At 42.1% G+C, this 15,864-nt stretch overlaps 1 protein-coding gene across 8 annotated transcripts in view; it reads right to left on the reverse strand.

Annotated features, from left to right (window-relative positions):
• PTPRF (protein tyrosine phosphatase receptor type F) overlaps window positions 1-15,864 on the reverse strand; it is a 480,822-nt gene that overhangs the window by 82,673 nt on the left and 382,285 nt on the right. For all 8 annotated transcript variants that reach the window (XM_035122098.3, XM_035122099.3, XM_035122095.3 and 5 more), the window contains one exon: window positions 8,194-8,304. In XM_035122098.3, coding sequence (XP_034977989.1) covers window positions 8,194-8,304 — 111 coding nt within the window. The remainder of the gene's footprint in view (window positions 1-8,193; window positions 8,305-15,864) is intronic.

The raw sequence follows: 15,864 nt of genomic DNA on the forward strand, positions 1-15,864 counted from the left end.
TTGGTGCAACACAGCACTGTCAATAAGAGAAAGGCAGGTAAGATAACGGCACACCTTCCTTTCTCTAGTACAGTTGTTGCCCTTGCTGAGTGAGTCCTTGTCCAGGGAAGAATGAAATCCCTGGGTTTCATGTATAAAAATGATCCAGCATGCGAAAACTCTGCTTTTTCAATTACATCAGTTGTGCTTTGCGTGTATCATAAACACAGCTTCTCAAACGCAAATGTGTTGTGGAATGAATTCAATGTTTTAAAAAGGCAGCTATGGTGCCTCTATTAGTTGCTCCTTCCTCTTCCTACTATATACCAAGCAGCTTACACTATGAATGAGGGGTGTCCGCCCTGACATAAACTTCAAATCAGTACAGTGGACGCTCGGGTTGCGAACATGATCCGTGCGGGACGCACGTTCGCAACCTGTAGCGTTTGCAACCCGCGGTGCCGCATCTGCGCACGCGCAAAGCGCAATTTAGCGCTTCTGCGCATGCATGAGCGCCGAAACCCAGAAGTAACCCGTTCTGGGACTTCTGGGTTCGGCGCGGTGTGCAACCCGAAAACGTGCAACCTGAAGCGGCTGTAACATGAGGTATGACTGCACTTTGCATTCCTCAACAAAAAGGAAAGGCCACACAGGAGTCTAACAAAGTAACAGATTAAGGCAAAACCCACTCTGCTGCCTGCTTTCTATGTACATGCACCCCATTCCCATCTCAAAACACGGAAATCTTTGGGATGGACTGCATGCAGATAAGGGTCTGTGCATTTTAAACATCAAGCGACAAAAGGCATGCAAGCAGTGTGGTCAATGCTGTCAGCAAGGACATAGCACTTAGGAAGCAGATTCAGGCCTGCTATGGCAGTGCCTGGCAGAGAGCCAGGGGCCATCAGACCCTCCCCTTGCAGGGCTGGCTCTCCATCCCCTACTGGAAAAGTCTCATCAGAGGTGGCATACTGTAGATGGATAAGAAGTGAAAAGGACCAACCTTCTCGCGGATCTGAGAGATGAAAGTTTGTTTTGTTTGATGACATTGTGCGATGAAGATGAGAAGGGAATAAAAAAAGACAAGGAAAAACACAGAGAGTAAAAACAGGCCAAGCTGCATGTGTCTGCACAGCACTGAAACAACAAGACATGATGGTAGAGACCGGCCAGGACTACCCACTGTGTAACTGCGTGCGTGCACACACACACACACTCCTGCCACAGAACACTGGATTCAGCTTCTCTTCCTCATCCAGATGCACACAACCAGACCATCAGTATATAGGAGCACATGTCCCAGGCACACCAAGAGCCAAGTTGATTTTGGTAGGCAGCCCCCACTTCTGGCCAAGTACAGGCAAGAACAAGTGCACACACACTCATGGACATACCCACCACATTTCGGACACCACAGGATTTTCAGTCAAGTGCCAAGCTCCGTTCCAACTGTACAGACAGTAGCGGAGGCACTTTAACCCCCACCTGCCTCTCTCACACAGCTCAGTATCAGCACACATGCCCCATCACTCCTCAACACAGAGGAAGCAGTCCTGGTGAACAATGGGAATTCTTTAAGCATGAAGAGCCTCTTTCTCCCTCTTTCCAAACAGAGCTAAAAGCAGCAGAGAAACATTAGTGCAGTATGAACCAGTTGCTGTGTCAGGACCCCTGATGCACTGAACTGGGAAAGAAAGGAGGGCAAGAAGTCAAAGCAACGATCACCCCAAATCAGCAGGGCAATCCAGTACATTCCTGTTTTTGTTCCTGCAGGAGAGACAGTAAGAGGTTAGTTGTGTTTCCCTGAAGGGCATGGAAGACCTTGTTTCCTTTGCAGGAACGACCTTATAGCAGCTAATATCTGTGGTGAATCGCCTGAAATTGAACCCTTGCTGAGAGAATGCAGAGACTGTTCTGGTGGTTAGAAACTGCTTATGAGTCACATTTTAAGGGTGGGAAAAGGCACCACGGGTGGGGGTGGGGTGGGGACACTGCCTGTCAGCAAAACACACTCTCAATTAAAACCCTTAATGGGAAAGATATACACTGTATGGTTGGTTCCATCAGTAATTCATTTGCAAGGATGAGAGAGGATGGGATTTCAGCTAGTTTTCCTGATGTGCAGCCACCTAACTGCTCCTTAAACAAACTGCACCAAGAAGTACCATGGAAGCTAAGATATACTCCACAGTGCATATTCTCAGCACTGATACACAATAGAATAGAATCTCTTTGCATAGAATCTCTTTGCATAGAATCGAAGAGAATGTGCTCACTTGCTCAAGGACCAGAATGAAAAGTGTTGCGGTAGCCATTAAGAACAGAAAGTGGAAATATAGTTTTAGTTCTGCTTACTCCTTTGTCACCACCCAGGAGTGAATGGAAAATGTTTTTTTCTGAGTGTGACAGGAGGATTGTACCACATTTGTAGTTCCACAGTTGTTTCAGGGGATGATGGGAAGATGCCAAAGGTTCCGGCTTTGGATATGTAGTCAAATGATTGTTCATAAGATTCTATTATTTGAACCTAATCTGCTCACATCAGTATGAAGAGATTAGAATCCCAGCTATATAATCTTCCTATTAGGTAAAAGGTAAAGGGGCCCCTGACCATCAGGTCCAGTCGTGTCCGACTCTGGGGTTGCGGCGCTCATCTCGCTCTATAGGCCGAGGAAGCCAGCGTTTGTCTGCATACAGCTTCCGGGTCATGTGGCCTGCATGACAAAGCTGCTTCTGGCGAACCAGAGTAGCGCACAGAAACGCCGTTTACCTTCCCGCCGGAGCGGTCCCTATTTATCTACTTGCACTTTGACGTGCTTTTGAACTGCTAGGTTGGCAGGAGCAGGGACCGAGCAATGGGAGCCCACCCCATCGCAGGGATTCAAACCGCCAACCTTCTGATAGGCAAGCCCTAGGCTCTGTGGTTTAACCCACAGCGCCACCCGGGTCCCATAATCTTCCTATTAAAAAGGTTCAAATCTTTGGGACTTCAGCAATTCGGGTGGATTTGAATTTTGGCTCAGCTCCCCAGTGCAGACCTACACTTCTCAGTGAGGTGAGCAGACCTGTGTCTGGGGCTGTACTGCTTCAGAGTACATGTAGGAGGATTACATAATTAAATACTTGTCAATATGGGGCCAAAATATTAATAATTATTACTGTATGTTAGCAAATTAGTATTCTCTGAGAGAAGGATAGGCTAGAATTTTTCTAGGTGCAGGTTTTCTAGGTGTAGGTGATATTTTTATAAGAAAGAGAGTGTTCAATCATGTGAACCCCACTAGTGGTCTGAAATGTATCAGCCCAGATACAGTTTTACTACCCCAGCGAAAAGTAGTTGCATAGAGGCTGATCTTTGCAAAATTACCAGCATTCCACAAAAAAGGAACTAACAATGAGGTATAGGGCGGCAATACGAAAAGAAGACTGTGCTATCTGAGGTGCACAGCAATGCTATACAACACATCAGTACAGAGCCCAGGCCAGGCAAGCTGTAATGGTTTGCCCACATGTGTTTGTACTTTAGATTACAGTGAGCAAGGTTCACTTATGAAGCACACTAATACAAACAGATAACTTTCTAGCCCGCCAGTCAAGAATGATCTTGGGGCCTGCAATTTGTTACTAATTGCTGGATTATCTCTTAATCACTTCTTATACTAATGGATTATAGGAAATGAACATCTGCAGCTGAGTCTGTTCTGGAAAGACCCTGGATGGAAGCAGATACACCTCATCTCATCTCAAGTTGAAACTGTGCCTGCTTTATCAGTAAATATGCCAACACCTAGTGAATTGGAATGCTCACTTTCTCCCCAGTGCCCTCCCCTTCATCCCTTATCTCTGGCACAGCAGGAAGCAAGTCCTCCTGCTCTTTTCAGAACACTGGGACTTAAAGGCATGACAGTAAGAAGTGCAGTAGCTTACATCTTCCATGGAAAGAGCAATATATGCAAAATATACCTGACACCACAACCTCAAGTTCTGCTATCACCTACAGGAGCCAAGAGACGCCTTAAGTGTTCCATGTTTCATGGGCCCCATCTGTCAGTAGCCTGACAGCAACTGCTGGTCTCACTTGATGAGGGGCAACAGCATCAAAATAACAAATGTGATATTGGACAAGCAATCCGAAGGCACAATGATGTTCCCAGTATTCAATAGAGAACCAGAAAGTAAATGAAGAGGCTGAAAAACTTCAACTAACCCTGATTACTATGATAAGGTCAGAGAAGCTCCCAGTAACCCTGATCACTTTGATAATTTATGTATAAACCTTATAGCACATTCTCCTATCCTCTGCAGAAGAGCCAAAGTGGTAACAGTTACGTAGGGTGACCACTTGCACAATAACCCCCACCCCAAAGAAGAAAATTCATCACCCCAAAAGAGGACAAAAGAGGGCACTGGTTTGCCTAAAAATTGTATATGCCAATTTGTAGGTATAGATGCCCATTTAGAAATACCGGTAGCTGTTATAATTTACCGTAACTAACAATACAATGCATTTCATCATACTGGAGAAGTCTGTGACAAAGAAACTGGTGTGCTTGCTCAATATTTATTTTTAAGAACTATTTAAAATATTTAGATGCTAACTCTTACCAGCTAGTTGTGCAAGAATTGTAGCCTTATTATTATTATGACTATTACTATTATTATTATTATCCAGTTACACTTCTAACTTCTTTTTCCAGAAAAAGGGCAAGACGTGCCTTATCACAGTGTAAAGTTTTTTTTTAATCATAGCACCTTTCTGCATGAGGCTTATGAAGATTAACATTTTTAAAAAAGTCACAATGTGATCAGTTTTCTCGTACAGAAAGGTAGTAACAGTTCCATCTATTTACTCAGAAGCAACTCCCACTGAATTCAGTGGATTTTACTCCCATGTAAGTAAGTGGGTACAGGATTGCAGCCTAACCAATCTCTGGTTTTGTGGGTCAACATTTTACTTTAATAGTTTATTCAATTAGCAATTTTATTGTTCATAAAAAACAATTCCTTCAAAATGGCATTACTAACTGGGCTGACATAATCTGGATGACACAGTGATGGGTAACTCTAAGATGATGCTCAATTAATTTTGGTCTTACAGCACTCAAGAACTCTTAAGCGATGGAAGGATATGTAGCTCAGAGAGCAAAAATTTTTATGTGCAGGAGGAATATAACTAAACCAAATTATCCACCCTGGAGTTTATATCCACTGAAGCTGGTTGGGGGAAAACTGACGGAAAATGCAGAAGAGGCCAAGTGACAACCATTTTAACGATAAGGTTGCTAGGAGAGAGAAAAAAAACATTTTGGTAGGATGCCACAAGAGCTAATCCAACCATCTGAGATCCACAAGCCACATTAAGCCTATGTACAGCTACTCAGACCACCCCCCTGCTCACATGCATGCTATATTTTATTCATGGAAAGAATTATCTCCTTTTCCCACTGACCGTTTTTTCCCATGTACACAAGATTAATTGATGTAGGGAAGTGGTTAAAGGTGTGGTCTGAGAGAGAGGAAGTACCCAGTTCAAAGAGCTCAGCTATGATTTGCTCCCTGAATGGTTCCTCCTCCTCCCTTGCAAAGTGCTGTTGCAAGGCATAGCTGCCAAGTTTTCCCTTTTCTCACGAGGAAGCCTATTCAGCATAATGGAATTTCCCTTTAAAAAAGGGATAACTTGGCAGTTATGTTGCAAGGGGATGTAGTGCAAAGAGGGAGGAGGAGTAGTAGTAAAGGGGCAGGAGTAAAAGTGATTCTTAACCTTCCTTTACCAGCCACTTTCCCTTGAAACTGCAACCCTCATCTTTTCGTTTGTGAGGGTCCAGACCTGTGATTTCAAGGTTACCAGGAATCCAGAACCTTGGCTGGGATAAAAGCAGCTGTGTGTGTGTGTGTGTGCATATACACACCCACACAGGAACAGCAGTGGGAAAATTGAATACTCCATCCCCTGATGCAAACCAACCCTACCTTAGGACACTTTGCAAGCAAGAAGGGGTCATCATGCTACAGTATTCCTTGCCTCTAGTGGCATGAAACTTGTATGGTTACAGTAATATAACTTATGGATAATATTTATGCATACATCCCTCAAACAAGGGAAGTAGCCTCGTGCTTTGGCAATGGATTGGGAGCCAAAGGAATGGTGAAAGTCTTTCACTGGGCTGGTTAGGGTGTCTATTTTGTTCTATAAAACAAAGCTGTCTGCACAAATATAGTCCGAGAAACAGTACATATGGCAAACCTCCACAGGGGACAATTTATGTAGTAACCTGTCTTTTATATACTATGGGGCATTATCTCAATCCTGCAGCTTGGAGTCCAACCTTGTAAAGATTATACGCAATAAAAAGAGGCTTGTTTTGAAATTTATGCCTGAGAAATACAACAGTTAATAGAAAATGAGCCACACACACAGGGCTAGAAACATATCCTTACGAGAAGCTTGGCTTGTGTCACCTTATCTCCAGAGAGAGCCAGCCAGCCAGCCAGCTAGCTGAACAACCTGCTCTTCGCATCAAACCTGGGGTCACAGTTTACTGCACTCCTCAGAATCTAAGGGGAGTTCTCTAGCTAAATAAGGAAAGTCTCAACAAACAGGGAATCAGGCAGGTTTAAAGGTGAGGTTTCTTTGCCTTGGCAAGCTGTGTATTCAGGTGAAACATTAGCCTTCCCAAGCTTTCTCGGAAAGGCTCGGCACAGAGAAAGATAACTTGAAAAAAAATATGAAAGTGATTAAGAATGTCCAAAAGTTTACATAACAATGTAAACATGAAATATGTTCAAACAAACATCCTCCCTTTACTTTGGGGAGGTACGACATTATTTTTACTAGAGCTGACTACACACACACACACACACACACACACACACACACACACACACACGGTGTATAAGGTCAATAATAAGCACATTATGCTTGAGAAATGGGCATTTTTGCTGCACAGATAAAGAGTTCTGAGACTATCTGAAACTTCAGCATCATACAGATTTGTATGTTGAAATTGTTCTGCAAGATGAAACGGCACCTGTAGAAAATGAGTGCTGAACACAATGAGAGTAACCGAGAGACCTAGAAGCAATCACACATAAGTCATTTTGGCTTCTTCTGAGAATAACTCTTCCTCAGCTTGGTTAAGGCAGCTCCCCTCCACCCCACAAATAAAAGGCGAGTGCATGAGTAATAGGAAGCAACGATCAAGTGAGGAGACAGAGAGAGAGAGAAAAGAGAAAAGAGAGAGGAAGGAATGAAGATGGAAACAGTATTCCTAAATGGGTAGTTATTGAGATCCAGGACCTAGGAAGGAATAAAATATGAGTTTAACTGCCAACCAGTCAAAGGCACTCTTCTTCTTTCCTACTGTTATGTAAGTACCAAACCACACCTTCAAGGGGTATCTTACATTAATATCCCTTGCGAATACAAGGTCTGGCCAAGGAGAACGCACATTGACCCCATGTAAAACAGAACAGAAAACTCATCAGCTTTTAATGAAGTACCAAACTCTTTGCTCTCCAAACACAAAATTCCATGTCAAATTTAATGCAGTGAGTGAAAAGACTCCTATTTTGAGATCTGGGAATAATAACAAGTTAAGAAAACAGTCTTGCAAGTGGCTTTGTGCAACAAACTGAAGTTGATTCTAAGCAGGAATGGAAGCTATTGTAATAGCTTCTGCAATAATCCCAGTTGCTGACAAGGTGTTGACCAAGAGAGCTTATGGAAACTAACGTGCTATTCCAGAGTCAACATGATGCACCAACTCACCTGCAAGAGAACAAGTCAAGCTTATGAAATGAATGCTCAAAGCTTTATCTCAAACAAACAAACAAACAAACAAACCCTCCCCAAAAGGGGTGGCGGTGAAAAAAAGAGAGACACACTAGTTTCACAAAGCCCCCAAACACGCTTTTGTTCAACAAAATATACAAACAGTTAAACATGAACTTCTGTCCCCTTTATGACAGTGGCTTAACCAGTTTGACCATTAAAGAAGCTCTGGTGAAAAAAATGAAATGAAGAAAATTTTTTTTTTTTGCAAGAATTGACTTTCCAAGGCTTGAACTCAATGACTGGTTGGGCGTTTAGGTTTCATCATTTACAATACATCATAAAGGTAACCTCTCACTGCAATGTCTCATGGGTCATTAGAGAAGGTGTAGACATGGAAGAGAAGGTAGAAAGGGATGGAAGTTTGCCTTCTCCAACTTTACCTCGCACATAAAGGTTGGCTGGAGCAGAGTAACGGGTCCCAGCACTGTTCGTGGCGACACATTCATATTTGCCTTGGTCTGACTCTTCACTGTTCTCAATCTGTAGAGCTCCTATGTGGAAAATAGAACACAGACAATATTGGTTATAATAATATATTTACAAAACATGTAAATTTTTGTTCTGTGCCCCTAACTTAAGACACAAAGGATTTCTAGTAAAAGTTCTGGCACAGCACTTCTCAGAGGGTCCACCAAACACCACTTCCACTTGGTTGTTGCGAAAAGGCACCTACTGTGTCCAGTTTTTATAGCTGCACAGGCAAACAGTTACTGACACCTTTTCAATCCACTTCTTATGGAACACATCCATTTCTACCAAGCACAGAAACTTTCAAAAGAATTCAGGTTTATCCAGTTGAAATATCACAACGAATACCATCTTCACACAACCAATCTGCATCTTTGTGCACTACTCTCCTTCCTTTATCAATTCCATTTTCTAAAATTAAACTTTCACTTCCCCAAGAAGTATGAATAACAGAATCTTAGAAACCTACAAACTGAAAGGATTACAAGATTGTACCCTGAGAAGTCCCTTGCATCTCTGCTTCTGAAGACTACTCCTTTCATTTATGATAATACAACCATCAATACAATTAATAAGTCAGCATCAGAAAATGGTACAACTTGTGTTAAATCCAATTTAAACCTGAAATCAGCCCAACCCACATTAGGGACAAATATGGCTTGAATGGCATTCTTGTTCTTTATCTCGTCCATCATAGATGAGTGGTGAACCCTGTCCAGTTGTTTCCTCTGGAAATCATTTAAAATGGGCTGCATCCAGCTTGTGGAGAAAGTAAGGATGACAATGGTAAAGGGGAAAAATAAGCAAAGAGTGAATGTAGAAGTAGCTTTGGTGCCACTTTGCCAGGATCAGAACCTCCATACTTCCTGAGTAGCAAAGACTTTCCTGATTCTTCCAGAAGTTGAGATTCCAGAGATGGCAGAAGAGGGCATTTGCTCAGAAACACACACACCTGAACCAAGAGAAAAAGCATTAACTTGTCTGCTTGTCAGAGTCTGAACCCATTTCCATTTGCCAGAGAAAACAGCACTGTGAACAGAAGCCAAAATTGCTGTCTCCGCTCTTCCCACTTCAAGGAACAGAGGTCAAATTCAGTTTTCATATCATTGCAACAGAAGGAAAACTAATGTGAATCAACTGCCGCCACCTACATTATTTAGAAGGATAAATTGAGACTGTAGCCTAAGTCTATATGTCAGGGAGAGAAAAAATGAACCCCACAGAGCTTTGCTATGTAATAAAAATGATGTAGGGAGCCCTTCCTATTGTTATGCTGGGGCTGGTGGGGGGCAGTGCAGGGGACACCAGTCAAAAAAGCCTTCCTTCTGCCACTCTTAAGGTGCTTTCACATGTCCTTTAATACAGCAGCAGCATTATTAGGTTTGTTTTTAATTTTTTGTAACCCAGACCAGGAAAACTTCAACTACTACTACTATGTTGCTGTTGTTAAATTTATAACCTACCCTTCATCAGCAGGTGCCACGGCTGGTTACTATGATTTAAATTCAGTATTAAAAACAGTTAAAACTAATTTCAGGCGGGTCGTGAAAATACACATCTAAAAACACCAGGATAAAAAGGTGCATCTTCAGCAACTGACAAAGGCTATATATAGTAAAGGTGCCACTATTTATAAGCTGCCACAAAGAATGTCCTCTCCTGGGCCATCACCTTGAACTTCTGAGGGTGGCAGAGCCACTCAAAGGGCCTCTCTGCTGATCTTAATATCTGAGAGGGTCTGTAGAGAAGGTAGCAGTGTCTCAGATATTTGGGGCTTAAATAATTTAGAGCAGGCATGTCAAACCTGCGGCCCTCCAGATGTTTTGGCCTACAACTCCCATGATCCCTAGCTAGCAGGACCAGTGGTTGGGGAAGATGGGAATTGTAGTCCAAAACATCTGGAGGGCCGCAGGTTTGACATGCCTGATTTAGAGCTTTAAAAACTAGCATGAGCACCTTGAATTGGCAGAAAATGTAGCTGTTTTAGAACACGAGTTGCACAAGTGCCAAAGGCAAACCCAGCCAGCGATATGACCTTTGCATTTTGAACCAGTTGAAGTTTCCAAGCCATCTTCATGTAGAGTAATCCAATCTGGAAGTTACCAGAGCATGCAGCACTGTGGCGAAGTCACCTCTGTCCATAAGGGGAAATCAGCCACAGCAGGAAATTAGCCACCTCAAGTGACAATGCTGGACAACACCCTGCTCAGAACAGGCTGCCCTCCCAGCTCTTGTCTTTTCAGGATTCATTTTCAATTTGTTGGCCCACATCCAGCCAATCACTGCCTTCAAATATAACAATAGCAAGTATTAAAATATAGTAACAGCAAGCTATATGGCTGACAAGAGTCAGAGGGAACCCCCAAGAAAGGGGATTCAAACTCCTAGCCTCCTGTTCCTTGACCCTGGATACCATATTTCCAAACATTGTGTATGTGCATTTCCCTACATTGCTCCTCTCTACTTGTGAGGCACATGCATATGCTTTATATCGCCTTCCCCAACCCCAAAATGTTTTGTACTAGAATTCTCATCATTCCTCACCGTTGGCTATGCTAGCTGGGGCTGATTGGAGTTGGGGAAGGCTACTCTCTACTGACTTGTAATTGCAAGTGAAAATAAGTAGTGGGGGTTGGTGGGCTTCATAAGCATGGTCAGAGATGGCTAAAATAAATAAATCCATAGATACCTTCTCACCTTGCATTTCTGCAGGTAAGTCTAGTCTATGGAACATAGAAGTGTTCTGGTTTTGGAAGGACCTGCCTTGCTTTGCCAGCAAAGTTAATGAAAAATGTTGACTGTCTCATTAACAGAGCAATCCTATGAATGTTTACTCAGAAGCTTCACTTGTGTTCAGTTAAATTTATGTTCATATAAGTCCACAAGAGTGAAACCTTTTCGAGGATTTGACGAGGAAGGCAAAAGCCTACTTTCACAATCTCACACTGGATTCTTGCAGCTCTGCAGTTGCCAGTAGAGTAAAATGGTGCACAAAATTTTCTAGATCGTGATTTATACACCACTCCTCTACTTAACATTTTCAGCTCTAATAATCCTAGGTGCTACCTGGAATGGCAGCCAAATGCCCCCATCTCAAATTTATTTATTTTTTTACGGCCAAATAAGCTAAATAAATACAAAACTACCACAGTAATGTTATTACTGATGCTCATTATGTTCCTGTTCAGCTGTGCCTCTTTTTCTTGAGCATGATGATTGGCATGGCTGGGACCTGGAATGAAGCTGGGTTTCTGTGATATATACAAGTGAGGCAGTCACTGACGGAGAGCTATGAAACTGAGCAGTACACAAGGGCAAATGCAGGAATACAGTTCAATCACTGATTCCCCTTCCTTTTGTGTATCATGCATCTGGCATTCATGCACTTTCCTCTTGTACTCCAGATACAGAAAAAGAGAGATTGAGATATGCAGATCCCAAGAGAAGCAGCGCTATAAGGCTGTCAAAGAGGGTGCTAAAGGCAAAACAGCGTGAAATCTGGGCAATAGTAAAAGTATTAGATAAAAAAGTTTCTCAGCCCTTCTCTGCCAATTATCAGATCTTTCTGTTTCAAAGTAATTGTCCTTCTGCTTTGTGGTGAAACTCACATTGGAGGAAAGTCTATCCAGTAAACGAGTATGAACACTTTCCAATTGATTCCAATTTATTTTGTGAAGAAAAGGACCATTTAAAATCCTGTCTTCCCATTAACACTTCCACCGCTTCTCATGTACCTGCAATGGCAAAATCTGAAGCATCAGAGGTCCATGACATGCCAGCATTTTCTGCTTCCAGGAGAACAGTAACTCAGGGCAGGTCACTTCTCAATACTGTATTTATTTATTTGCATTCTATAACAGCATAGAAAACTTGATTTGAACTTTGAGAAAGGGGACATGTGTCAAGTCACTTCCCCTAAAGCCGCTTTTATTTTTGCTTACTAGCCATCCTTCAAAATACACATCCATCCATCCATCCTCTTGTCTAACCTGCCAGTCACCAACTAGACCCATGCATCTCTGAACAGTCTATCAAAACTCACCCTGACCTTTCAGCCTGGGTCTCACCTGAAAGGCAAAGGGGGAATGTTAAAAGTGACAACATGCCTTGTGAACAAAGAGCTCTCAGTTAGAAAAATGACAGCACCTCTGGACAGCAAGAGGAGAATTGTGGCTGTAGGGCCCAAAGGAAAGGTTAGTTTCAGAAATAAAATTTTATCCTGTTTCTCCAGCCTGACTTCCATAACACTTCCATTCAATAGGCAGAAAGTATGATTGGCCCTTCAATGCATTCACATAGAATCTACCTCTCAACATGAACCATTGAAAACATACATCCAACTAGCCGTGCAAACAAAAAAATATTTTAGTTTTAATTCCACATCAAATTAATCCCAGAAGTGCAACAAACTTACCTTAGTGAGAACCACAGTACAGACCACTATGTGAGTATAACCTCCCTTTCACAAAAGTGCCTTCACCTACCACAGCTGGTAATCTTTAGAGACTCAATAGCCTGTGTGTTTAACAAAAGGTGTAAGTCTGACACAAATCCTGTATGAGATGCTAAGAGGTGGCTTTTTGGCACGTACAGAAATGTCGTATTTGACATTCAAACGGGACACATACATTTTAAATAATGTCAGACACATTCTTAAAATACCTCATTAGGATTCAGATAGGGAGATTTATGTTTTATGAGATGGATGATTCTCATTATAAAGATATGTCCACTTTCCTCAAAAAGGATGTACAGAACATCCAGGCGGTTCTGGTGCTGGGTCATTAATGCCCTCGCTTGTTGATACAGAGGAAATACATAGCAGTTGTGTGCTGGGAAAGGCCCAACCTGATATGGGCAAAGATAGGGCCTGCTTGGTTACTTAGCATTCAGTCTGTCATTTTGCTTTCAGAGTTGTGATAGAAGCAGAGAAAAGGTTTAAAAAATGTGTGGCATCACAGCTATCAATCTTGCAGCATTCCAGAGAGAAGATGACAAAGAGACCCATTCATATCAAAATGAGGTTTACAGTTTTTCCCCTGACCCAGATTTTTCACAGAAGCAACTTGATGCAAATACACTTGAAACAGCAACCCCCATTTGCTCCAAAATCACTTAACAAGAACTGAAAACATTAACCCCCAGCAACAGAACCAGTTCCAAAGACTTGGATTATTAACTTCCAGCAGTGATTCAGTGGAGAGAGAAGGGGGAGGAAAGAAGGGGAGCATTGGACAAATGAGATAGTGTAATTTAGTGGTGCTAAAAAGTTTATCAGGAAATTCAGGGGTCAGTCAACAGCAGTAACTGAAATCACAAGAGATCAGAGTCACACTATACAGTACTGATTACAACCTTAAAATTAATTCAAGGGACTACTTTGAGTGTGTAGGCTAGAAATGTTACTAGCACATATAGGCAGTGAAACTAGCAAGGTCTGGGAATGCAGAGCTGTCAGACTGGAGGTGGATTGAACAATTGAAGACTTAATGCAGCCAGATGTGTGTCTGATTCATTTACTCACAACAAATCTTTATGCTACAGTGCACCATGAATCTTTGTCAGGCTTCAGAAGGGGTGGAGCTGGCATCTTAGATCTCCTCCCTTCACCTTCATATCAGAGAAGGGCCAGCAAAATATAATAATAATAATAATAATAATAATAATAATAATAATAATATTTATTAAATGTATGAAAAGGTGCACCTTCAGCTCTCAAAGAAAGTCCTCCAGTCTTATTCTTCAAGTCAGATTTGCCTGGCATTTAAAGAATTTATTTCCTTTGTATTAGTTCAATTCCTGTCAGCAATAATGCAGAAGGAAGGGCTTCACTGTTCTCTTGTGAAAGTGTTACGTCCTTCAAAACACACCACAGCAGCTATTTCAGACCTGCCAGGATGTGGTGCCCCAGAGGGTGACTGAATCTGAAAGATTCAAGACCTCAGAGCCCTCTGTGGCATGAATGGGGATAGCGTTCTCCCTCTGAAAACCTCCCGTTGAATAACCCCCTTTGACCTGTGCACACCTGCGATGGATGATTCTACAAGGCGCCACACTAAAAATAAACAAAAACAAGCACACACAGGAAGGAACGGCAGATGCGCAAGTGAGCTGACAAGAGTTTGGAGTGAAAGAATAGCTGGAGATGATATACTGTTGGAGATGGGCATGGTAGAAAGGATATGGAGTGACATGACAATTAGAGGCACAGTTCAGCATTCTTACCTCTGATTGGTGTACCACCTGGTGAGGTAATTTGAATGCAAATAAGATTAGAGAGAAGCGTTAGTACAAAGAAGAAAGGAAGAAAATTATAACTAAAAAAGTAGAAGTTTTTCAAAGCTAGAATCTGTATTAGCGCAACAGGAACAAACAAAAATAAATAAATAAATAAAAATAAAGGATGTGCAGTAACAAGTCAGAGCGATGCCCTCAGGTGGTTAGTAAAGCTCTCTGCTACCAAGAACACAGAGTCTGGCCCCAGTTTTCCCAATTAATATATTGCGGGTCCTACACAAAGGAGGGCTCTGACTCCTAAGCAAAACCACTAGCATTCACTGTCACAACTGAGATGGAGAAGCCACTGGGATATGGGTGCTGCACCCTTTTATTCTGCCAGAAGATGGGACTGTGGGAGTACCAGAGTGAGTGTTGTGAGAGTGTGTGTGGGGGGAGAAAAATTAAGCATCTGGTGTTGGTGAGACACACATTCTTGGTTTAAGATTGCATGGACCATTGGGGACAAAATCTGATTATGTAATTGAAACTTTAAAACTGAGTGATGAATGCAGGGGTAACTTCAATAAAACCTACATCAGGTTCCCCCTGGCCAGAAATTGGTATTTTATACAACATATTTTTCAAATAAAAATCTAAAGCACTTTCTTCTAGTTTTTATTTGGACCAATGGAGCACCAGACTTGCTCTGCATAATTTATACAGTAGGCAGAGAAAAGGGATTCCAACCCTCCTTATAAGGGAGCAGAAAATAAGTTCACATGCTATGAGTGCATCTTATAAGGAGGGCTTGGTTACAAAGCTAAGTGCTCCAAAACTTCAAGCAAAAGTGCAGTTTGCTCAGTCATGGGCTTTATTGTTAGCATGGTCCAGATGTGCAGAGGGAAACCCGTGTATGTAAACTGACAGCAAACTCCTCTGATCCCCAGTTTTGTCCCCTTGGTCTTATTTTGTGCAAATGAAGACTGTTAGTAAGGTGAGGGAGATGCATGCAGATCTAATTTGTAGGCAGTTCATGGTATGTGTTGGTTTGATGCAGATTTTGCACATCTGAACACCAAGCACTTACCAAAGAAAACTGGGGAGTTCAAACAGATAGAAAGAGAGGGTTAAACAGGACACAGAGCGTCAAATCATGTTCCGTGTATTGATCAATAAATACCAGTAAGCATATGAGTGCTGTGTATCTGAGATTAACCGCTCCCCACATTCCATTATCCACAGCACTGATCACCCAATGGGAAACAAAGAAAGACACTCAAAAGATTTCTGTAAATACAAAGAAGGCAGATTTTAAGCATGTTTAACTTGCCTCTTAAAGAGTAATTAAAATATTTACACTTGTT

Source organism: Zootoca vivipara, chromosome 7 (assembly GCF_965207765.1).
Source record: "Zootoca vivipara chromosome 7, rZooViv2.hap1.1, whole genome shotgun sequence".
Classification (NCBI taxonomy): domain Eukaryota; kingdom Metazoa; phylum Chordata; class Lepidosauria; order Squamata; family Lacertidae; genus Zootoca; species Zootoca vivipara.